Genomic DNA, 26611 nt, shown 5'->3' with positions numbered 1-26611 from the left:
TTATGACTCAAGTTCAGCAAGACTCATAAACAGATTACTAAATTAAAGCAAATGAATAATTTCGTTTAAATCACTGAAACTGCTTACATGCATGAAGTTAAGCACATGTTTAAATCTTTTCTTTAATTGAGATTTCTTATTTATGATACTGGAAAGTACTACCAAGAATCAAAAACAGACACTGAGAAGTAGAAAGGTTTTTTTGAAAAATGACTAGGAAAACCCTTCAACTTCAGAAAATGATAGCTAGCATACGGGAAAAAACTCCTTCAAGAAACTGAAAGATAAGCGGAACAGAAAGTAATTCCTCCAGCTTCATATACACACAGAGGAAAACACACACAACATCGTGCAATGTACTGTATGCTGAATTTCAGATACTAGCATTAAAGGTGAAGATACATGACTATTAAATTAATGGCCTCATTTCTTCTGTGTACAACACTGACTAGCTTGAGCTAAGGAGAACAAGTAACAGGATATAGCTTAGGGTCAGTACCTTAAGTCTCACTTTCTTACTGGCACTTGTAAACTGGATTTATGTCAGGTTTGCTATTTTCATCCATTTTAATTATCTTTTGTAATAGCTATGAAAGAGGAAGATGATGACAAAGATACAAGTCTCCTCATTCCTCTCCAAATGGTGGATAGACACTTTAATTTCTTGAAAATCTTAAAGACCTTGGAAACATTCACAACAACCAGTGTGAAGTATAAATTTCTTAATTTAACCTACGAAGGACAGTATTTCTGTATGATTGTTAGATTACCTGATCAGGATAATCTGTACTCAGAAGCTTTTAAATTATGACTAAAAAAACCCCAAAGCAAAGTACCTAAATATGCAGAAATAAAAGGCAGGAAAAGGCAGCAGCAATGTCTTATTGACAAAGGCACTTTCTTATGATGGAGGAGGGCATAAGGTGATAATTTAGTGTTCCAGCACAGATTTACTGGATAATGGCCAAATATTTCAAAGCAAACACAGCTGTAATGTTTATGTTAAAAACAACAGGCTATGACGGCAGACAGACATTCTGGTGTCTTTCAAGTACTGAAAAGAAATTGCTTCTTTTCACACAATAAAGACAGAGATTGCCAAAGTGTAACGTGACAGAAACCTCTGAGAAAATAATGTCCTCCTTATAGGAGGGATTTCTGATTTGTTTTTTGACTGCTTCTTCAACACAGTTCCATTCACTAGCATTACTTAATGATTTTCATGAAATCAGAACTGAACTTGGAAATAATGCTACTGCTGTTAATGTCAAAATTCATAAGAATGATGAGAATTTTTAGGTCTTTGTATATTCAAGACTTTTTTGGGTCTTTTTTTCACAAATCTGAATTGGAACTCTTATGTTACATATAAACAGTGCCTGAGAATAGCTACAGTCTGCTCTGACAATTGAGCAGAAACTTGACTTTAAAGGGAAGAGGGAAGCACTGTATAAAAGTAAGGACTGCAGAGTTTTATCCTACATAATCTGATATGGCAAACAACCACTCTTTTCATTCTCTATGTTAATATGTGGCACCTCTATTTTAGATCACTTGCCTTAGTACAAATTTACTGGGACATACAAAATGAAAAATAACTCAGTGGCCCACATGACAAAAACACCTCTTACTGTAATGTTTGTGACTCTACTACACTTCAGATATGCTTCCCTGTGAGTGTTTAAACAAAGATATGCCCAGGCTTACAGTGTATTTACCAAAATACAGAAAATGTAACAATATGCCATCTTAAAAATAAATCAAAATACAGAATTTTTATTTTTCATTTTCAGATTCTATTATGAACAACTGTTAAATCTAGATGTATTTTAACTATTGAAAGTTAAAAACACACATTCAAAATTGATGTTTGGGGTTTTTTTTATTCATTTGACATAATCATGCATGACAATGCAACGAATTAAAACAAAAAAATACACCCCCTAACCGTGAATTCAGTGGATGCATCTCATAACATCTATATAATTTTGTATGAATCAACAGAACAGATTCCAAATGTTAAACTGAGTCTTACAAGTGGTAATTCTCATGTGGCTCCTGAATTATCCATGCTTTGTCTTCATATCACCAACACTCTTGCAGCTCATGAAGTGACCAATGTTTTAAAGAAATGTGCTAAGAATGCACAAGGGATTCTAATTTTCTTCAGAAAAAAAAGTAATCATGCAGTATTTTTAAAAAAACACCCACATTGAGACAATATTGCACTCCTCATAAAGCATATCAAATTTGTCTATTAATGCATATAAGCTCAATTTAAGTATTAAGTGTGTTTGTAAATAAACATAGGTATTCATTAATGTATATGTAACAAGCGCATGAATAGAAACTGTAAAAATAGACTACACTCAAAGTTTTCATAAAGATTCATTCTAGCACTTTTATCCTGGGAAAACACATATATGTGTAAGAAATTAATACATTCCCTATACAAATATATATACACACTTATATGAATCTCAGGATATAGATAACAAACGTAATAGAAGCTGTAAGTCAGCTGAGAGAATTTTGAAAATGAGTCTCCTGGGTTTTTTTCCAAATATTTATTTCATATGGGCCTAGGTGACAGGGAATGCTTGCTTTTTTAATATTCACGAAGGTTTTTGAAAAACAGCAAAGCTAAAGTAATTCAGTGGTAAATTAGGCCCTGCAAAGCTATACAGAAATATACTCAACAAGTGGTTTGATGTCACTTTTCTAGAATTATGTTACAGATATGTGTGTATCAAAAGACAAAAAAAGATGAATTCTTTAACATTTTGGGAGAAAAAAATTACATGCATAAACTAATGTGGGTTTTTTCTTGATTGAACTTTACACACCATGTTCCATTTTGACTGAAACAGTGAAATAACTAGCATGTTGCCTCTGAAGCCGAAAGCAATTTCCTTTTCTAATTTTAGTTATGCAAAGCCTATGGGCATCATCAGCATTTAGTAATTAGTTTTATAATTACTGCTGTTTTGCTCACTGTCATTCAATTTTTCTTACAACATGGTCTGGGATTGAAACATCCCACATCCACAGCTGTGTAAATTGCCATCCATTTATAAGAAAAAAAGAGTAACATTCAACATACATCATTATTCAGTCAAGAATATGTTATTGGTACTTAGGTGATGCTTTGACTACATAAGCTGGTCAGTAAAATACAAAGAAAAATATAATTCAAATATGTAGTAAATGCTATATTATACAGGAAAATCTGAAAAAATTTAATTGGAAAGAAAAGAATTACCATTAAATAACATTTTATTCTATCATTGATACCAATATCTATTCCAAACATAGGAAAATCTTTTTTGTTTAAAGAAATATTCGGGTACTAAGCAGAAAAATTTCCTGATGTTGTAATTTGATCATTATTGTTAAAAGAATTTGCAGTATGGCAACTAACTACAAAAACATGTAACCTAGAATTATCTATAAATATCATATCAATATATTTAGACATACTACAAAATATTCTACAACCTCAGCCAGTTCATTTTCTGAATTCTAAAAATACAAATGGGTTTTAGTATGACATATTAGTTCAAAGTCAAAAATTTGTCTTAATGATCTTATACCCCAGCAAAATTAGAGATTGACTAGAATTCTTATGCTATTGATTTATAAACATTATATGTCAAAATTTATAATTTTTTGAAATTTCTAATTTGAAATATGTTAATCATGACTTTCTAAAGACCAGAAATGTAATAAACAAACAAGAACGAAAAATCTATGTTCTTGTATTAAAGAAAGCATAATTTTTTCAGTGAGATAGATGTGCTTTATTTTCTAGAACATATCTGGTTTTAAAAATTCCCATGAAAGGTCCTGCCAGTGTTAGTCAGCTACCATGGATGCCAACTTGCTACAGCAGAGCTGTGCTCTTAAAGGCAAATATCTTCCCTCAGCAGTGCTGAGACCAGAAATCATCAGTGCGAATGCTCAAAACAGGACATCAGCAATGAGACGATTCATATTTGAGATTTCCTCCTTCCTACCAGAAAACAAAATACTATAGGCCTTTTAATCTTATTCCCTATCCTTTGTCAAGCTTAGGTAGGAGAAAACAGTTGCTAATAAACATAAAACTGTCATACAAAAAGGGCAAGTTTGTGCTCAGCCCAGCGAAGGGATAAAGCTGATACTCTGCTGCAGAGGAAAAATTTAGGCAGATTGCTTTCAATTATTTCTGCAGTAGTGTGTGCTATTTTATGATTTGTGGCATGGCCAGAGTCTTACATTTTTGTCTCAAGTGAACAATGTCGAGGCAAAAATAATTCTAAACTTTTTTTGTTATTCCTTTTATTGAAAAAAATCTTGGTTTACAATATTTTCTAGTGAAAAAAAAAAATGAAGGCCTCCAGTCATCTACAGAGTTTCTTCAGTCAAGACTCAGGCAATTGCAGTAGCAGTTAATTATTGTTCATCCAGTCCTCATGAACTGTTTTTACCCATTCGTCTTTACAGATTGCAGTTGTAGTCTATTCCACGTCCACCCTCACTAATAAGGTCTCCAGCCTGCAAATTGCATTTGCAGGCCGCCTCAGCCTTATTTCTGCCACAGAAAGGTAGTAGGCTCCACTTACATAGGGTTATCAGCAAGGTCGTGCCATCAACACAATGCAAAGCTCATTGGTGGCTGCACATCCCACTACAGTTCACCCAGCTCCTGCCTCAACTTGACACACAGAACCATAGTCTCTCAGAAGGCCACAAAATGGCCAGGATATCTCTGTGCCAAGGGACACAGATCTGTCAGGAAACCTCTAACAAAACCATGAAGCATTCCTTTGAAGAACTGATTCCTACACACCACACTGACAACTGGCTTTCATTTTTTCTGAATCTTTTTGTGTTTTTTGTTTTATGACGGCAGAACTCTTCAAAGTGACAAAGAGATGAGTTTAGACTATTTCTGTTGGTTTCAGAGTGGTTTTCATTGTTGTTTTTATATCTTAGTATATGAAAACCCATGCATAGACAAATATCACTACCATCTCTGTCTCTATTCCTTAAAAATAAATACAAGGAAACCCTACCTATGATTCTCTGATTCTATGATATTGTGTATTGGTTTTTAGTAGAAGAAATGATTTCCTCTTTTTGATCCTCTGAAAATATACAGCCGGCTTTGGGATTATCTGGCCGTATACAGTGAGATCACTTTCAGGAAAAAAAAAAAAAAAAAACACAAAACCAAACAAAAAAACAAAACAAAGGAAAACTCCAAACAAACCCAACCAGAAATCCAAATACAAAATCTGTGAAATCTAAATGTATGCATTTGTGCCTCAGAGGTTTTAAGCTCCGTTACTAAAACACATAGATCCACATGCACCACTTTTTCATCTCTGAAATACATAACAACATTTTTATTGAAACATTGCAGGAAATACATCTTGATAAAGCCAGATTATTTCTAACAGAAGAACTGAATTATTTTGTGTATTGATACACCATTCAAGCTAGGTAAAATGCATATCATACACCATGCCTTCCACTTATTTGAATGACATGCTACACAGCATTTTTTAAAAAGCTGCAAAATATCCTCTTCACTTATTGTTCAGGACAACTATTACAAATCTACAGGAATATCACTAGAGAAAGATATTTTAGAAGCTGTAGTACTTAATTAACCAGAATCCATTTAAGTGCCTGTTTGCACAGGGGGACAACAATTTGGTGGTGAAAAGCCATGAGAGGAGGTTCAACTAACCTTCTTGTACTCCTAATAGAGAGAGTTGTTTTGGGAATTCTGCATCTCTAAGTCAAAGGACCTGAAAATCCTCCAGTTCCTTTAGCTAGACCCAGTAAAACATTGCGAAGGGAGAATAGAGGTTTCACTATGGAAGAAATGCTGTCTGGCAGATGGAGCAGATAACATAAGTTACTAGCTGTAACATTGTCTTTTTTGCTAGCTCTGCAATAACATGTGCAAAGTATTTTAAAATCTTCAAATTACGATTCTCATATAAAAGTGAAGAAATAATACTGCATCTTACAGAAACCTCTTCATTCATAAAATATTCCTAGCCATATGTCTGTAAACTAATAGCAATGACCAAAATGGCATGAAACATGGCACAAAAAGTGTGAAAAATAACACATGACATAGATCTGATACATCTTCAGGGAGAAGTTTCAGGGGAAAACACTCCAATGCTAGCCATTGAGTGGCTATGGGAAATTTATTTCTTCTCATTTTGTCAGTGCCTATTAATCCCAACTATGCTGACAGTCAAAGGTTAAAAATGGGAATAAATTAACATTATTGTCAATCATTACATACAGAAGAATAATTAACTCACTATGTTTATTTATCCACTTTTGCTACTTGATTAAATGAATGATTGATGACAGGTTCCTTGTTTTCTTTCTTTTTGTCAGTATAAATGATCACTATGAAACGAAATGGAAGCCTTAAATTGAAATTGTTATAGATGCATAAAATTTACTACAGATGGATTCAGATTATTTCAACTTTCTTTTTATTCTATTGTAACTTACTAAAATACATTTATATATACACAAAGAACTCCATTAATATAGAAATAATCTGTAACCTGACTTACTTTCCTCTCCATAGGAAGTATTAATATGTAGGTTTCCCTTTTTAAAATTGGGTGTTTTAAAAAGTTCTATAGTGAAGTCATGCAAATGAATGCAGTTATCTAATTTATCCTTAGATAAATATCCAATTTACCCTTGGATAACGCATAACCAACAGTGCCAGCTAGTGTTCCAAGTAACACAAACCTAGCGAACAGTTTTGTGAAAGAAATCAGGACAAATATATGTACAGGAAACTGAAAAACTGTTATTTGGGTAATGTGATAAGAGAGAAGATATTTAAGAGAGAGAGATTTAATTCTCTCTTCAGACTGCCTTTAAAGTTCTCCTCCAGCAACCTGCTGCCAGGCAGGGCAGTGGTGGTGAGTGGTACCATTTAAAATCCAAGGCGTTTTACTTCACAAACAAGAGAAGCAAGATCTAAAGTTATGATATCACTTCCCTTAATGTAGTATTGAAGTGAAGTAATTGCCCCAAACTTTTGAGGACTGATGAAATCACAAGCCTCTGAAGTGAGGGCTGAAACACAGTTTCCCCTGAGCTGACGACCAGAGATTGCTGGCTGTTCTAGAAAAGTTAACTGAATGCAACTGCATTTTTTGAAAGTCAAAGGAATTGACCGAGAAGTCTGAGGAAAGATTTTTGGGAGAGATTAGAAAGAAAGTAAAATATCTTTATCCCAAAGCAACTGACAGTGGTGAATGTCTGAGAGCTTGAAATCTTTGTGTGTTAGTTACAGAATTTACTATTGAGAACACAAACTGAAAGAAGTCACTGGCAAAGTCTGCAGCTTCATTTAAACTTGTGAAGAAACTACCTGACTTACTATGCTTTGTTACTTGGAAATACTAGAGACAGTTGAACTCAAACCATTCAGATAGATTGAGTCAACTCAAATTTTTAACCAAAAGAAGTCTGTATCCAGAAGGAGTTATTTTCTTCTTTCCATACAAATTCTGGTGACAGTTAATATACTGTCTTAGAAAGATAATTTCTTTGGCTTGCGAAGTCATAACTTCTGTACAGCAAAGTACTAGCATTGTGACTGTGTGCATGCATGTGTGCATAGAGGTGACTTTGAGTCAGGTCTGGGTGGAAGAGAACCTTTGTGCATGGCTTAGGAAGGATCTCCTGAGCTCAATCAGTTTGGCTGTGCTTCTGTTTCTCTTGTCCAGATATAAAATTCATACCTGACATGTCAATGCAAGCTGTCTGAATAAGACGGTAATCAGACTGGAAGGTGGCATACGGAAGTCTTCAGACAACCCTGGACCATGTTTGTTTCCAGAGATATTCAGAATTCTGTAGCTAAGCTAATACTGGACTTGTGTCTATCCTGCCTCATTCGACACCGTGTGAAAGCCACTCTCCCCAGAAGAGTACTTTCTCAGTCTCACCTTGCAGTGCTTGCTCTGAAATAATCGTACTGTTGAAATAAAAAAAAAATCAAAGGTTAACTTCAGCATTCACAAGAATTTCTCTCTTGACACTGTTCAATCCATAACAGCAAAAGAAATCCAGAACCACCACAATGAAAGAGAAAGTCACGTTAATTCCCCAAGTAAAAGCAAATAGCCATTCATATTGCATCAAAACACATATCAACTATATGTCTCTGAGATAAACCAGATAATATCACATGGGAATAGACATTGCAATTTTTACTTCAGGGTTTTATGACACTTTTACTGAAATACTGTGTTCAGCTGTGGTTTCCTCCATTCTGAAAATGTTAGAAAATTGGATAGGACTCAAGTAAGAGCTACAAGAGTGATTAGACTTCTGAAAGTCATTCCCTATAGTGAAAGACTAAGAAAGCTCAATTTATTTAGTTACTGAAAAGAAGGTTAAGAGGATCACAATACCTACATGCGGAAGAGATTTCTGACAGTAGGCAGCTCATTAATCTAGTGAAAAAGGCATAACAAGATCCAGTGTTTGGAAGCTGAAGCTGAAATAAGACTACAAATGAGGCACACTTCTTTCACAGTGACAGTAATTAACCATTTAAACAGTATGCCAAGGGATGCAGTTGACTCTTTATCATTTAAATGCTTTACATCAACATTAGATAGTTTCTAAAGAGATAAACCTGTATCTCAAACAGACATAGAAAATACTGGATGAGGTTCTCTGTCTAGGGTCTGCAACACATCAGACTGGGTGCTCATCACAGTTGCTTAATATCATACCTCAATAAAACAGTTCAGCAAGTGCTCTGAACTTCAAGGACCAATCATTTCATGACCATCATATTTGCCCCTGGTGGGTAATTCACTTCAGACTAAACAGAGGCTGTCTCCAAAATTCATCTTCCAGTTTGGCAGGTGAAAAAAGAACCCTTTCAGATCAGACATGGGCATCTTCAAAGATTATCCCATGTCTTGTTCGCTGTCTCGCATCACCACTGCTGAAGACCAAATTACATCAAAACTGCTAGTAAGCACACATTGGAAAGCTGTTTGAGCAATGCTTTTGCCTGATGCTTCTATCCAAGGAATATCTGTTGAGCTAACTGCAAGATAGTGATGTGTTACTATGCCGACGTTGTAAAATGTTGGGGCTTTTAGTCTCAAGGCTGTAAAAAGGCCTCTCAGCGAAGCTGTTTGTATGAAGAATACAGTTCCTCTATGTTTAATGAGGCTGTTGAATCAACAGCTTCCATGAGGCTGTTGAAGAAACCAGTTGCAAAAGCAAAATGTATGATGAGATTAGGTGAGCCGTTAATTTTCCTCTCAGTTCCACAGTAATGTCTGTGAAAGAAAACTTGCCCTTTAAGTCTTCAGGATGGGATGTTGGAGCAAAAGAATAAGAGAAGGGAGAAAAAAAGCACAGGGACAAGAGCAGTAGAGTAACAGCATTTATGCACAACATAAGCAGAAACAGCCTGATGTACAAAGGTAAAGATAAAACAGTGTGCTGAAGTATTAAATAAACAAAAAGAACAATAAAATAAACAAAATATTTCTCTTAAGAATGAGAAAACTGACACTTAGAAGATTGGCAATGGACTCCTAAATCTTTAAGAATACTGAAGAAACTTCTGCTTTTTATAAGATGTACCTAATTAAGACAATAAAACACAGAGATTCAATATAAAACGGATTAGCAATATTCCTATTTGATTGCTTCATTATGTACCCTGAGTGTAAATCTCAGTGTTATTCTGAAAACCATCTCCTCACAGATATGCGTTAAATTTTCTAACGAAAAGCTCACTAAATACAGTATTCTTGCACAGGATATGAAGAGAGCATTACTGCTGAACAACTGGACTCAGTCCTGGGACACAGGAAGAGGGCTCTATTCCCTGCTCTACCACACACTTTTCATATGATACTAAACCAGTCACTCTTGGCTGGCTTTGCAAATGTGCTCGGCAGCTGCTTCTTATGATCAGATTACCAAAGTGCTGAAATCTTTTGAAAATCTGGCTATTTATTTTGTTGCTGAATAGGATCAGAGATCTTTTGAAATCTGGCCCCAGTTGGGGTGCTGTGCTCTTTTGAAAAGCTGGCCCTAAATCTGTATAGGCCTCAATTTCTCTATTAGCATTATCAGCACTGTTCTGCTTCATCAAGAGGATGAGAAACAGCTAGGGTACACAGCAATTCAAATTTAAAAGGGAATATATAAATGTAGAGGTGCTCTGATAGTTCTAGAAATGTCATATGTACTTAAAAAGGCAAACAAAAACCCACCAGCTCCTGTTTTGCCTAAACCTTTATACAACTATGGTTTTCTATGAAACCTAATTGAAAACATTGAATGTTGAAAACATTACTCTGTTTGCTACAGGTAATGTTTGAGAATTGTCTATATGTATAAAAATATGAAGAAAAAGGTTTGTCCCTCTTCCTCTTCTCGTTATGAATATGCATTTAATGACTTTCCAGATGATGAAATAAGACATGGAAGTTTCTACTTGCACGTGGTACCACCCCATGCAAAGCAAAGCAAAAGCATTTTTTATATGATATGAGTAGAATGCAAAGTAACAACACATACATGCTTGTGCAGATGCAAACTATGAGCAAGATATACAGGGAATGATGTGCTCAGGCACTGAAATTAAGGTAGCATTTTCTAACAGCTCCATTTATGAGGACTGTGGCACAACCAGATTTAAGTACTTTATTAGGCATTTGCCTTTCTTTCCTTCCTTAGGAACAGAAATCACAGTATGACTAAAACCTTTGAAATTAAAAATAAAAATATTCACCTTGGTTTAAAAGTTAGCAAATAAACAGAAAAGATATTTCTTAAGGGAACCTGAAATTTTAAAAGAACATCTAAGTCCCCAGCTATGTGGAGATTCTTATTTTGCTCACAATCCTGAATATATATAGAGGCTTACATGTTCTGTAAATTGTAAGCTCTCTATGAAGAGTGTTCTTTAATTACAGACAGCTAATGAAACAGTTTTTACTGATCTCTCTAATGTCCTGGGAAAGTCTTTACTACGGATTCATTGTATTCTACTTTATATCCCTGATTGAAATAGGAGACCAAAAGAGCACAGGGATTTGGTGGAAACTTGATTTCCTTCCTCTAGCTTCAAAGAGAATAGTTGCAGAACTTGAGCTGCGTTGATATTGTGGTCAAACTTTGGTCAGACTGTGGTTACACTTGCATATTATATAGATCTAAAATCACTGAGCTTTGGTTTTAAAATTGCTGGGTCTACCTTCAGTATCTAAATCTCATTCTGTTGAGCACAGGCATCTAATATAAATATTACAAGTAAATAAGAATTATTATTACATCCATACACTTCAAACTTCACTTCCAGGGCTCTGACTATGATTTATGTCAAGTACTGAGACAGTCACTTTGGAAAATACTAATAAATATATAACTTCAAACATATGAGATGAGAAACACAGATTCATATTTTCTTTTTTTTAAAAAAAGTTTATGTGTTTTTGTTCACATCAGACAAAATATTTTCTTTGAGTCATAATTTTTTACTTGTAATATTGAGTGAGGTAACTTGTGGTAAAACAGATATGATAAAAACCCATTCATTTACACATCTACACACTGATTAGGACATGGCTCCCTGTCTGGGTTTTCTGTTTGTTTTTTAAGGTCTCTGCTATATCAATTATGACTTGGTTAACCTGTTTCTTCAGCTCTTCATACAGATGTATTTATTATTTCCACAACAAATTCACCAAGGTCTAAAAAAAACTGTCACTCAACTGGAGATACAGGGCAGAAGTTTAGATGACCCAAAAAACCAATAAACTACATTAATAGAAGGCTAAGTTATATTGAATAGAATACTAATTTACATTGACTTTAGCAGGACTTTAGTATATCCTTACACTCTCTGCTCATCTGAGGAAACTAAGGTAAGATAGCTGTACTGAAACTGTGAAATCCAACCACAAGACACAATTCCTCAAGTGTTTTAATTTGCAAAATGGAGCACTACAACATTAAGCTTTATTGAGGCTCTGTCCAAAACACCCTTCATATCAAAGACAATTTCTTCTGTTCAGAAAAGGACAAGTAAAAAGAAAAAGTTCTATGAGATACTGCAATCTCCAGACAGTAATAGCCTTTTTTTCATTTTACATATCAAAACTATAGTAGTGATTATTCTTTGTCTGTATCTAATTACTAAAGGCAAAAGCAGAACCAGTACTTTTGGCACACTGGATTTATTGCACATCTGTAATTGGCTAACCCCATCTTGTGTGTTATTTGAAAAAGTTGGACAGCATGTATCATTTAAGATATTCATACTTCTAAAAAAAGACCACTTGGAGCTAACCCATGTAACATAAAGTATGACTGTAAAAATCATATAGGAATATTTGATTAAGAGCTTTGGAAAAGTGGACTCCTGTGGCACTGACTTTTACATAGAAATTTCTACTGAAAATCGTATCATTATATAATGACAAGAAATAAACTTGGATTTAATTTCAAAGTTTTCCTTATTTTAGCATTATCCCCAAGACTGGAGACAATGCAACTGCCAACACTATTCTAACATATTTACCTCTTAAAAGTCTGAAGCCTATGCTCTTGCCAAAACCCTCTCAGCTAGTACTGTAAATTTTCTCGACCATGAATTATAGATTCATAGGATCATGGAGTGGTAGGGTTGGAAGGGACCTTTAGAGCTCATCTAGTCCAACCCCCCTGCAGAAGCAGATCAAGACAACACTCACTATTTTTTAGCTTGAATGTGGAAGGTATGTTCTCAATCTAGAATTGAATTTTGAATGACACTTTGAAGGCTTCTGTGCACAGAAAGACATGCACATTGAAGGAAGAAAGAAAAAAGTTAAAAGTTTAAAATTTTTTGGGCTTTATTTCAAATAATATTCTTTTAAAAACACAAATAAAGCACCATAAGAAACTAAATTATTCTATAATTCCTGGTAGAACTGGAAGGATCAGGATCTTTTTAATGTTTTTGCCTATTAAAAAAAATCACTGAGACATGAACTTAAAATGTTTTTCTCATTATTCCTGTTCTGCATCACAAGAAACCCAAAACCTTTCAAAGTCTTGTACCACAAAGCAAAAATTAGTAGCCCGCAGTTTAGAGTAGCAAAGACAAAAATTAATATATTAATATTTTCCATATCGTTAAAATGAAAGAAATAAACTTTAAGAGGCTTGATGTACTAAAGCTGCAGAGATCATTGTCTATGATCCAAACATTAGTATTTATGCCATGCTTAGTCCCAGTTGATTCACAATCATGCCGAGAGTGGTTTCTGCAGAAAATCACTGAAACTCTTTTCTTAATAGTACCTTTCATTTCTGCTTTCCAAGATCAATCACTTACTAGCTTGGTTTTCCCAATATAATGCTCTTCCAGTATTTTAAAACCATAATTCTCTATGCACTAGTAAGTCAAATGCCTTACAAATACTTCAGTATACAATATATATACTAGTTAACCTGCAATTTCAGAGAATTAAGCTGGGTTTGTTTTATAAGAACGACTTTCCATTTATTCAGGTTTGTTAAAAATGTATACAATCTTACTTTTATCCTTTCAGTAGAGGAGTTTTTCCAATATTTTGCCTACAACTGCTTTGACGCTAAGACAGCTCAGTACTGCAAACTTTACACCACTAGCACTGCAAAGAACTGATGATGCTGAAAATTGTATCAGGCTGATACAGAGGTAACATGGTTCTTGTTTGAAGAACACATAAAAGACCGTTTGTTCAACAGTTCTGGAATATTGGAGAAACACTGCAAGATGGAATTCAGGATGATGGTGCCCAAGACATTTAGAGCCCCTTGCTTGTACCATGGCAGGTAATCTATCGAAGCAACACAAAAAATGTGGCAATGACAGTGAACACTACTGAGATGTCACGGGTTTCCCCACTCTGTCGGGAAGATCTGCTTTTTTTGCCACATCTAAGAATGATACCCTTTTGTTTTTTAAGTATTTCTAAATTTTGATTCAGACACTAAAGATAAACACAGCAGAAAAGACACAGATAGCATTAATGCTCAAACACAGAGCAGGCAGTTCTTGGAGCCTCATGCTTGGAACTCCAGCATTTGAATTCCAGTCACAGTTTACCTCAACTGCTATATATTTCCCTTTTATTACCAAAGTTTTACTTAAATGCACATGCATTTTTTTTTTAAATTATTGATTTAACTTTCATTCTGAAAAATGATACAGCTTTATAATTTTCAGGTGCATAGGAAAACATCATTTCATAATTTTTTCTTTAAGAGTTCTAGCCAACATTTATTCTAATTTTTCCATCAAAATTTTGTCTCAGAATCAATTTCATACATAAATTTCCCCATTAGGCAATTAGTCCCTCAAAAACATGGTATATATTGGCTGGCACCTTCCTCCATTTGCAGAGATTGAAAGCAATCAGGTCATGATCACCTGTCACTAGGCAACCACCAACTCAGAGTCCAGTATTCAACCCATCTTATTTATCACAATGAGATTCAAACAGAGCTACCTCATTTTGAGTTCCATATCTTTCATACTAGAAAACCATCAATAAGTCTCACAAAGAACATTAATGTTTTACCACTGACTGACTGAAATTTCCAGCATTTGTTTCCTACATTCAGATAACACCTAATCATCTTTTTCTTTAACTTATGTAATAGGTGGATGACTAAGCTACCCACTCCTACATCTGCACTGCCCCTGTGGCCACATAAACAGGTTTACAATGGATAGACATTATGTTTACAATCAGTGTTTGAGACTGGTTCACAGCCAAAACACTTTATAGTGGTCTACAAATAAATAAGAATCAAATTCTCATAGGAATAAGAAAAATGCTTGCAAGACACGGAGAAACAAGTTACAGGGCCATCAAGAACTCTCCAGCACAAGAGCAGAAGTTTCAGATGAAGCAGAATGGCCAGACTCAGAGACTCCTTCCATATCAAGCAGTACTTCCAATCCATCTGCATTATGCAGTTTTCATCTGATTGACTTTTTCATGCCTAACAGTGAGAAACAATGTCTTAGGTCACAAACACTGTAGAAGAAAGTAATTCTTATTTCTTTGTCCGTATAGATGGTTTCCATGAGACAGAGTTGTGTGGTGGTTCAGAACAGAAAACTTTTCTTAGTGGAAAGCTTGTGTGTTTTGGCAAGGAAAAGCTTGTACTATCTTGCACCTCCTGCTCCAGAGACAACACTCAGGATAAAATATAAGAGGCTAACAACAGGTAATATTGTTTAAAGAGTCTCCAAAATGAGATCATTCAGAAGAGAATTTTTAATTTATGTCTTAAAAATGCATAACCAGTATAAAAATTACTAGAAAAGGCTATTTCAATTAATGCAAGTAATCCCACTTGACATTTGGGATAACAATTACCATAATTTCCAATTATGACTATTGCTTATTTTCTTTCCCTGACAATTCAAAGCTCAAAGTTGGACTTACTTCCCCAACCCCAAGTTCCATACTACAATATAACATCAAACTCATTTTCAACCTATATATACATGTTTATGTTGAGAATGGATCCTTTGAAAAACATGCTAGTTTGGAGGAAACAGGTGTAATTTTGTTTTAAACCATAATTTTTCTTCTTCTAAACATTTTTTTGCAAATTTTATGCAGAATGCAGAACTGAAGCAACATTGAATGCTTTGAGTGCAAGCAATATATCAGTCATAATCAGTTACATTAGACGGGAATAAATTGCAGTTCACTGCAGGTACTTTTGGTAGCATGTGACTTCTTTTTATACTGATATATATTAATGCCAGAACACAGATGTGTAAAATTACCTAATTGTAGAAAATGTAAGGCTAAAAGCAGAGATAGCTAAACTAAAAGCAACATTCTTAACACAATCTAGTAATAGGGCAGTACTATTTACTGAAGTCCTTTTCCTTACTTTGCTAGAATCTCTCATTCACCTCCTCTCTTGCAACAGAAGATAAGTAAGATTATTTTACTTATATAATGTAGAATGTAAAGATTTGGGGTTTATTTTTTTAAAAAAGCTCATGATTCAATGACATTTACTTTTTGCCCACAATTTCTTTTCTTTTTTTTTCATACGAAGAAAAGAAATGCCCAAAGTTGTTTTAAATACTCTAGTTTCCATATGCCACATCATTCAGCAGGAAACTAGACTCACGGCCTTGCACAAGCACTTGTATCTCCAAAGACAGAAACAAACACCTCACTTCAACTAAAAAAGAACGAAAATATTAATAACTACTTTAGTTTCATCATGGCAAATTTACAGGACAAGGCTTTGCAAAATTAGACACAGGCTGCTGTGTTTAATTGCTGTTTCAAAAGAAATAGAAATGGCAAATGCCGGCAACTTTTTTCCAGTCAAAGAGTCATGAGCATTCTTTTTCTAGTGAAGGTGGTCCCAAGTCAGTACCAGTGTCCCAAAGATTGCCAAAAAGGGAAACACACGTCATGACTTTGTATCAGCCAAACACACTCAACACATGAGAGAACATCATGGTGTCCTACACTCCTCCTCTCCCTCTCTTCACTTGAAAAAAAAAGAAAATATGTCTTGGTAAAAACATCTATGACACCAAGAAAAAGGTGCATGATCTTTAAACATTCAGTAACAATTTGTGCTAAAAACAGAAAGAAATTTTGAATCAATCATTTCAGATAATATTTCAAAATATGATGGCTCTCACAGGAGTCTGATGTTGGAAATGGACAACAGGGCCTTATATGGCTCAAGTGATCAGAATGCACAAGAGGACTTTAAGTGCCATGCCTTGTAAAGCACCACTTACTGCCTGAACATACAGCATACACTATAAAAATATTCCATTCCCAGATCAGAACTTTCAGAAAATCCACCTTATCAGCATTTCATTTACTGTTCTCCTCATAACACACCCTTTAAATACAATGAGTCAAATACAGACTTTTGGAGGGGTGGAAACAGAAGAGAATAGTAGTGTTATTCATAATATATTGCATGCAGTGTGCAAAGAATGACAGTTTTACTCCTATTGACTTTAAATAGCTTTTCAATTATTTTCTGCCATATGAGAATCATGTTGCAGTCTTTAAGAATGGTAATCTTTAAACTCATGTGCTTCAAGTTGTATGCGCTTTTGTTTACACAGACTAACATGTACAGAAAACTTTAGACAATGTACCAAAAAAAAAATTTAGCAAATGTCAAATCATTGGCTATTGCTTTTAAGATTAATAAAAGATATAATGGTTTCTAGATAGCCTCTAAATAAAGATTACTATGAATGAAGAAATGATTTACCAATAGCCACCACAATGAGATTTCTTTAAAGGTTACAATCATCAGTTATTTAGCTGAAACACTGCTGAGAATGCCTGGTCATTTCTTGAATAATGCATAATGTTCACTGCAGATTTGATCTGTATTATAACAATACACATATTTCTAAAATAATGGACAAAACTATCTGTTACTTTCCAATTGCTCAAGATATTTCCATGAAGTAATTGACTCTGAAAATATGATATCGAGTTACCTGAGTGTTCATTTGCAAGCACAACTTGTAGTGATCGCTACACAGTAGGCATAAGAAAACAAACTCATCAGCCTTTACAGACTTTTAAGAAAAGCTGTGATAAAATAGCAGGCAGAGTGAAGGACTTTCCTGAAATACGAAATTAAAATTATTAAATTGCTGTACATTACTGGGGGAAAAAGTTTCAACTAAGCTTTGAAATTTAATAATTAACACAAGCAGATCAACACATTTAGGGGAAAAAAAGAGAAAGCAAGCAGTTGCCTACACAATGTAAACATCTTTCATAAAAATTTTCCAAACACCTTGAAGTCTAATCAGAAGACTGCTTGGGCACACACAAAATATAATGTCTAGTGTTTTATTGTAAGATCATCAACCACACATCACGCGGAACTGCAAGCTATTTGTGTGAGCTTGCTTATCCATATGAACTTCTTCAAGGGCAATAAAAAGCAACCTTAATAAATGAAAAGGAATTTCTTTTGATGTAATTTCATGAATGTTTGATCAGAATGTGTTAACAGGTTTCTCTGTAAAGAGAACTGGTGAAGTAATGAAATATATCTGTACTATACACTTAAACCTGCTTATAGGGAATTCCTATACAATGACATACCGTTACATAAGGCATTATTTCAACATATGGACACTTAAAGAATGTAAACCTAGTAAGTACAAAACTAAGTACTCAAGCAAAAATCCTTCCACTCTCCCACACCCCTTATGCCTAGCAGAATAGAAATCATATGACCAGACAGGTAGAAGAGCAGGATTATTATACCAGATAGGGTAAAAACAAATTAAATGTTTACCAAGCCTTTTTATAAGGAGAAACATGTTAATCTATTTATGTTGTTGTCTAATAATAAGGTTTTTGTTCTCCCTTAACATTTTTTTCTGCACTAGAAACTCTGCACATGAAGGAAGCTTTAGTCACTATTCATGTGTATATTTCATGAGAAGATACTGAAAAACAGATCTCGGATACTCTTGAAACATACAGAGATTTGCAGAGATCAGATTTTCCATAATAACAGAAAATCTTGTAGAAGCACTACATATCTGTTAGCTACAGAAATTTTGGGAGGAATTACTCATTTTGACAGACAGATCATAGATTGTACAGTACAGTCTACTTTACATGTGCCTTGAAACACTGTTTAATTGCCTCTCATTCTGAAAAAATGGAGAACATTTGCATATTATATCAGAAGCCTGATGACCCATGTTATACTCATGCTCTGGATGATGTAATCATTAGCACTTTTTTTCCTCCATGAAAATTATGTATGATATGGCACATAATATAAATGAAATACATGTAATGATGCAAATATGTTCAGCTACTAAATCATCAGTCTGAAAGTCCTTTCATTTTTACCCTCCATGTCTATCTCCATCCATTGAAAATCGTAGCTTTCCTTAACCAATATTACTTCCTTCAAATGGAAGAGCAGGTAAAATCCCTCTGAACCATCAATATCAGTAACCCAGTTGTGGGCTGATAAATAAGATTGTTTCCCTCTCCTCCCTTAGAAGTGGCCTTTTTTTTTTTTTTTTTCTTTTTTCCCTCATGCTATAAACAGTCTATCTAGTTTAGATTAAGAGTTGGCAAAAAACTGAAGTGTTCAAATCTCATATGCCTCCTTCCAAAATATGACTTACCCCAAAATGAGATCAGTAACTAAAATAAAACAGGCTAGTTTTCTGTGCTTTCAAAGTCAGGACAGCTACTATTCCCTCGTCCTGGTAACTTTAAGAGTTTTGTTAATGCAACTTGGTCCCTAATTTAAAATAATTACCAGACAGCAAGATTCTGCATGATACATGCCTTTAGCTTTAGCCAGAGAATTAAGAGATTGAATCTTCAAATCAAGGAATAACACTATGCTCCTCTAAAGTGCATCCTTATTAAAAATACTAAAACAAGGCAACACAATCACTTTTAAAGAACTTTAAAACAACTTAGTCTACATCACCTAGAAGACTTGGAGCTGTAATAGTTATATCAGTAGTTTTATTAAAAAATAAATAAAAGAAGAGGTTTATTTCACCTTCACATGGTGTTTTTATCAAGCAGACCTCAGATTTCCACATTTGTAGTCCTTTAAAGGATTTAATATGTAGGGAAAGAAGAAAGGATGATGGTGAAAATTTCAATTTGGAGGTTACTAAAGGCTGCCATATTTGATACTATACAGTATATTTACTCCATACCTTTTACTGATGTATTAGGTGGAGGTCCTTCCATTCTCAGGTTCCATGGAGGATCCCCTTGATTAGCAAAGTCCCTCATTTTCAGATAGCTAATTGTAAGTCGGATGATGGATGCCTTGTCAAGCTGGCTGGTAATGGCTGCAGGCAGTGGCAACAGCTTTGCCAACTCATAGAATTCAAAATTCTCCTTTCCCCGGCGGGAGCGAGCAGCATCTCGGGACTTTTCTTTCCTCAAAGCTTGTAAACTGAAAGAAAATAAAGTAGGGCATTCATCAATACTAGTGTTCTGTCACATTTAACCAATTTCCTGTTTCACTGATGGTCTTTTATACAAATTGTGAGACTTTCAAAATGCTGTTGTGTATGAATGTACAGACTTCAGGATATATTTAATGAAACTCTATCTTTAAACGATTTTCAAAAGTTTCCATGGTAAACAACATACTTAACAACTATTCCTAACTCATTTCAGCAACTTTCTTCTTAACCTTCCCTTTCTTTTTCTGCTGCCAGTGATGCCAGATCATATGACACTGGCATTAGAGGTGGTTCTCAGTACCATAAATGAACTTGCTAGAGTATCAGGCTGCAAAAAAAAAAACCCTAGAAACACATGCAGGTCCTCCTGCTCATGAGAAAAATAAAAGTGGGAAAAATATACCTACATTTACTTAGTGAACTGCAAAAACATTCAGAAAGCATCAAGAAAGCAAGAATTGCACATGTAAGAGCTCTTACGTGATAAAGGTCCCCAAACAATATACAAAGCTATCCAACAAGAAGCTAACAGTGGGAAAAAAATCCAAGACGTGTAAATACCGCTCCCTCTATTTTCTGTGGAGAATGTGAAGAAGCTCAGAAAATTGAGTTACAGTGCATAACTGTAAGAGATCAATTGATTACGTCATCATACAATGGCAAAATTTCACGTGCTAAGAACAAACTTCTCAAAGAACTTCCATATGCAGAGTACACTACAGAGGTTTCCAGCTGCTAGCTCCTGATAATTCTGAAAGGCAGTACCATATGAACAGGATATTTAATGGCTAGAAAACGAATGCTATTTTAGATAGTAGGTTTCTAAAATATATATTACTTTTCCTTTTAAGGCCTTGCCAGATAGACTGATATAAAGGGTGTCTGGCTTTTACAGATGAAAGGGTACAATAAATACTACCATATAATTTGTAAATGGTATACACAACATTTCTGAAGTAGATTTTCTATTGAAAACACAGCAGAAGACATGATAATATGATGTCGCATAAAAGTTTTATTGGTACTCATAACTCACTTGTGATTTCATTGTGCTTGTGGTCATTCCAAGCTTAACCTGCTTCATATTTTACTTCACATCATTTTATATATTTTACATTCATGAGCGCATACATTCATCCATACCTGCATGTACACCCACAATCTCCACACGTCTGACAGATCATCATCTGTCACTTCAAAGATGGGACAATCCCAGCTCCTAATTTTTTGCAGCATATAATAGCAATCAAACATATTACAGCATATCAACAGATGCACTGACCTATATTAGCAAGGATTTTTTTAGCATATCAGTACCTTGCTTCCGTGTCTCAGTTTGGGCAGTAAAAATCAGTGAAATATTTTTATTTTGTGAGTTTGCATTTTGAATGAAAATAGGGGAATGGTTGTGGTTACAAATAAATACTTCTGTCTGTGATTTCAAAATATAGCTTCAAAGCAGGTATATCACAGACTTGTCCAGCTTTAGAATGGCAGCTTGCATTTACATTTCACCTACACTGTTCCCTTAAACCTGATACAGGCTAGACCCTCAAAGTCAAGCTTCTTAGAGACGTTGGTCTCCCCCTGCTCAGCCCCTCATAACAGCACTAGTGGGGTTTTACAGTACTTGGACTGTATATGTCACAAATAGAGTCTGAGGGACAGACAGGCTGCTGAGCTCCAGCCAACGGACAGCTTGTCTGCAGTGTGCCATCAGAGTTTTTGCTCATTTTCATTAACTACACATGAAGAAGTATGGCAAACTCTCACAAAGGACACACAGCATTTTTTAACAGTCCTATTTAAATCCTCCCTGATTTCAGGAGAAAATTTACAAGTGCAACAGTATATCAGAACAGAGCATTTTTTCTTGTAATACTAAACAACATCCTACTTGTTAATTCAGCTGTTATCAACCACTAGTGAATTTGTTAAGCCTCTAACAACAATATGGATTAGTAGCAGCAAAACTAGATACAGTACAACAATAACACTTAACAATATCTAATAACGTTTATAACAAGCCTTGTAGAGAATGAAGCAATATGCATATGTGTATTTTTATATTACCTTTTCTAATGACTTATGTACATCATTTCTGTATTTACAGTTTAATCACAAAGAACATTTATACATTCTGTTTCCTCACTTAGCCACAGTCTTGAGGAGAATCTTTTCTGGGGGTTCAAGCTGACCAGTGCAAACAATTATAGCCATGAAGTCCATTGAAAACGACAGAAAAGCTAACTTAATGCCTGGGCAACTCATTAAGGTAATATCCATGTCCACCTATAGGTGTCCTATACAAATCTGTCTTGATTTCACAGATCTCATGGGACAATTACACTTAATTAGAAGGTCAAAGTATGGAATAGCATTGATATTGAAATGGCCCAATTATTTGGAATATTTATTTGTTTTGTTTCTATTTGGTTTTGCCTCTGCTTACACCTGAGGTTTACTCAGAGATCTCAAAACCAGTGTTCGCATTAAGTGGATATTAATCTGAACAGTAGTCTATGTTTTCAGGCTCCAAAAATAAGAATTAAACTGGGGGAAAGACAGAGGAAGTAAAGCAGAGTAACCTGCACCACATAATTTCAAATGTTGCAGATGAAGAGCCTAGTCTAGCAAGTCAAGCATCACCACTGGCAGCAGGAAGAGCCAAAAGCCTCCTGTTGTTAATTTTTTTTGTTATTCTGATTTTCTAGTATTTATGCTCTAAAGAGTCCACAAATATGCATGAAATTGGACATTTTTTAGTAAAGTACCTACAGGTGAGTATAAAACAATGAGACAAGAGGAAGAATTGATAAAAGAGCTAATGTTACTGTACACGTGAATGAAAAGAAGAAAAAAATCCTCTCCAACTTCCAAAGACTAAATTAGTTCTGAAAAATAGATACTACAAGTATGTTAATATGTTTACCTCTAATTTCTACAAAGTTTTTGGTATCTTGGGGGATTTTCTTCTTTTGAGACAACTTTTTGGATTGGTGTTTTCTAGCTTTCTTTGCTTTTCTTTATTTCTGCAGTTCTTTTCATAGACTTCCTCTTCATACAGGTTGTTTCTGAACTGAGAGTATGAGAACTTCAAGACTAATAAAAATCAGTTACACTGTTTAAAAGAGAAATACTTTTGTGAAGGCAAAACCTCAAAAAAAAGAAAAAAAAAAAGGAAAGGAGAAGAATCAAAAGCCACATTAGATTTTACCTTCTTTCTTTTTGAGAACATCTGAGAAGTCAGACGGCAGATTTTTATGGATTTTTCTACTTGTTTGCTTAGGAGATCCGAACATTGCTCAGTCTCACTATTTATCAATTAATCTAGCATAAAGTCTCAAAGGAAAAAAGTCGACCTGTATTAAAAATTCATCCATCAAAAATTCATCAAAGTCTTCAGCATTTTAACTCATGAACCTTTGAACACCTACACACTTGTCAAATCTGTGGTCATAGTTAACTGGAATCTATAGTTACTACAGTACCTACACTCACTCTGACATGAGCTGCATGAGGATACTTTCAGGCGAAAGTGCTGTACATATACTAGTGAACTACACTGCTTTCTCAAACTGTTTTTTTTTCAGCAGTCAATGGATAAGTTCAAAATTATTTAGTCAAACTAGGTCCTTTCAATGAGCAAACACTGTCCAGGGGCATTTGTCACATCATAAATACCACTGTCCTTACAGGGCAAAAGTTTCCCAAAAATGCAAATAAAGCCATTACCTGACATTAAAATCAATGACATAGTCCACAAGATAAAGCCATTTAAAGCTGTCCAAGAAAAATTAATGTTTTCAGAAGACTTTCTTTAATGTGTGAAGAAAGCTGTATAGTATATGCTAGAAGTTAAAGCTGGAACCTTCAAGTTCAAGGTAAAAACTCTGCTGCTTAACTAATGCACTGCTCATAGCTGTCATCATTAATTTATGTTAGCCTCTGTAAACATCAAGAGTATAATAGGCCAATTTCACAACTAAATATAGATGCACATTTTGCCCTTATATAAATGGCAGATTGCTGCTGTAGATCATCACTGCAGCAACACGTCAGTAAAGATGCACTGTTTGATGGTCTGATGCTCACACAATATATAAAACCAGTTGTAATGGTTGTTTGGAAGCAAAGTGTAACATAGCAGCAAAATTTCATTTGTTCCACAAACTCAGGATATATTAAGCTTGGCTGACAAAGACTGTTTGATGTGCTAAATCAGTTTGACCTTCATTTTTGCTTTATATTTCTCATTTAACACAAGAAATGACCATTATTTTTTCACTGTATAGGAAAAATATCACAGAAGTGGTTTCTATTAAAAAGTCTTTTTCCCTTGTAGATAGCAATAACACATTTTGCCAAATGTGCTTTAACAATTATTGTAAAAAAAATAATGTGCAACTTAGGAAAAAAAATAACACCTGTATTAACCCAAGCTTTTTATTGTATCAGTGAGGCTTGGGACTGTTTTTTAGGGGTGGTTGTTTGACAGAAAATTTTTCCATTTTATTTTCAATATGTAAACACGGTTCAAGGAAAAGGTTTGTGTATGCTTGAAACTAGTCACTAAATTGAATGTTTTATCACCAATAAGCACCTTTGTTGCAACATTTAAATAACAGGATTTACTTCCAAAGTGAGTCATTAGAACATAATAATAGGAACCTGGCAGGTTTTAAGGATTACAAACTTGCCATCCTACACAATCTTCTAAAATTAATGTACACTTTGATACAGCAACAATTAAGTGAGCTGTGATACACCAGTTCATTCCCAAACTCTACAACCAGAACACTAGTGTTTTGATATTTTTTCCTTCCTATGTTGAACTAAGCAATTGCCACTCTCATGATAATAGAGAAACTGCAGTTTTATCAAGCTATTTTGCAGCATCCAATAAACAGCACTTTACCTTGGAGCAACTTGTACATTTCACACCTTAAATTTCTGTTTACCAAATCAGCTAATCACTTCACAATTGAACTTCTCAGAACAAAAAATTATCAATTAAAGTGGTTGAAACTCCTGCAAATTATCATTTAGGAATAAAGTAATTGCTTTCATCAGGGCAGAAAAGCCCGCCAGAACAGAAATGTCACTTCAGATTAGTGTTCTCACTCCTGAAGCTATGGATGACACAGCTGATATAAGACTAAATGCCAAGACCAATCAATTGCTTTTGTGGCTCTGTTCTGAGCTGCTGTAAAAGGGGCCATTTTCTAGGATCTACTCTTCATTATAGTAAATGCTATCTCCTTGGTAACATAATTCCATTTCTCATAAATTCTGTCTGAGAGCATTGTCCTAACAATGGATGTTTGTGGAAAAGAATGCTGTTGGTTTAATACAAAGAAATTAAGTATGAACGGCTGTCAAAGTACTATACTTTGCTTGTTCTTAAACATAAATTGAAGCCTTTACATTAAAACCAGAATACTTTGGCAGAAATGAATGTTCTAAACAAGTGTAATATATTGCATTTGTAAGTGGTGTGTTTCTGATTGAGAGTTTAGACTTTTTTTGGTATACCTGTGTTCTGACTATAGTAGGCACACTCGTGCCTAGCAAAGATTTGTCAGTTTAAGAGAGATAAACACTCCACTTATTTCACAGCAGCACAGTTAGGAAATGTGAAACTGCAGAAGAAAACATGGTCTCATTATCATATGACATGCTATTTGTTAGCAGACTCATCTGTGTATAAAAGCCTGCTTTAAACTGAGCCCTGACTGAAAATATCTGTATTTCAAATTGTATTGTTCAGCTTCCTAAAATACTAAGAATCTGAGTTATGGTCTCCAATTAAAAGGATATCCGAGAAGCTAATTTGGTGGAACAGCAGCAATTTCCTGCACTGCTCTCCTCATGACTGAAGTTTAGAAACAAATTCGAGATTACAGATTTTCATTCAAAACAGGATGAAAAGTATTCCTCCCTCAAATGAGCATAAGCAATTCCAATTAACAATAACAAGAGTTATGTGACAAGAGAATATATTACCAGATATGTAAAGAAGTAATTTATTTGGCATTAAGCTGAAAGGCGTAATTTTAGTATAGCATTTCTATGGGTAACCAAAGAAATAGAGCAGGTACACTGTTGTCAGATTACGACTACAGCCCTGAATGTTGGCGATCTCACAAATATATGAAAAACTGCACCCACTATGTGATATGGGGGAAACAAGAAGACAAGAGAGATGTAAAGTCACTGCATGTCACATGTACCCACTTGAAGTAAACATCGTAATTAAAGTTGCAAAGCCAGATAGCGTATTTGGAAAAACTGGACAAAAGCTATCTGGTATACCATATAAAATATGCTATATGGCATATCACAGTTTAAATATGAGCTTTACTTTTTGGGCTAAGCAGCAGTTACTAAATAAATAAATCACTCTGAAATGAACCAACAGAATCAAAATTTCTGATTATATTCCTTTTGTGAGTACTGTCTTTAAGAAGGAACACTTCAGATTAGGCGGTTTTGATTAGGTTCTGAATTAACATTTTAAAGAATGAGTAAACAGCTGCTGTTTTCCTCACATAAGTCAGG

At 34.7% G+C, this 26611-nt stretch overlaps 1 protein-coding gene across 5 annotated transcripts in view; it reads right to left on the bottom strand.

Annotated features, from left to right (window-relative positions):
• NPAS3 (neuronal PAS domain protein 3) overlaps positions 1–26611 on the bottom strand; it is a 620517-nt gene that overhangs the window by 420459 nt on the left and 173447 nt on the right. For 3 of the 5 annotated variants that reach the window (XM_061997550.1, XM_061997552.1, XM_061997551.1), the window contains exon 2: positions 19793–20037. In XM_061997550.1, the coding sequence (XP_061853534.1) occupies positions 19793–20037 (245 nt within the window). Of the gene's footprint in view, positions 1–19629; positions 19681–19792; positions 20038–26611 lie in introns of all 5 variants that reach the window. The other 2 variants (XM_061997548.1, XM_061997549.1) reach the window with 1 other exon arrangement.

This window comes from Colius striatus, chromosome 6 (assembly GCF_028858725.1).
Source record: "Colius striatus isolate bColStr4 chromosome 6, bColStr4.1.hap1, whole genome shotgun sequence".
Lineage (NCBI taxonomy): Eukaryota > Metazoa > Chordata > Aves > Coliiformes > Coliidae > Colius > Colius striatus.
The sequence above is the reverse complement of the archived record's forward strand: the minus strand, read 5'-3'. Positions and strand labels throughout refer to the sequence as shown.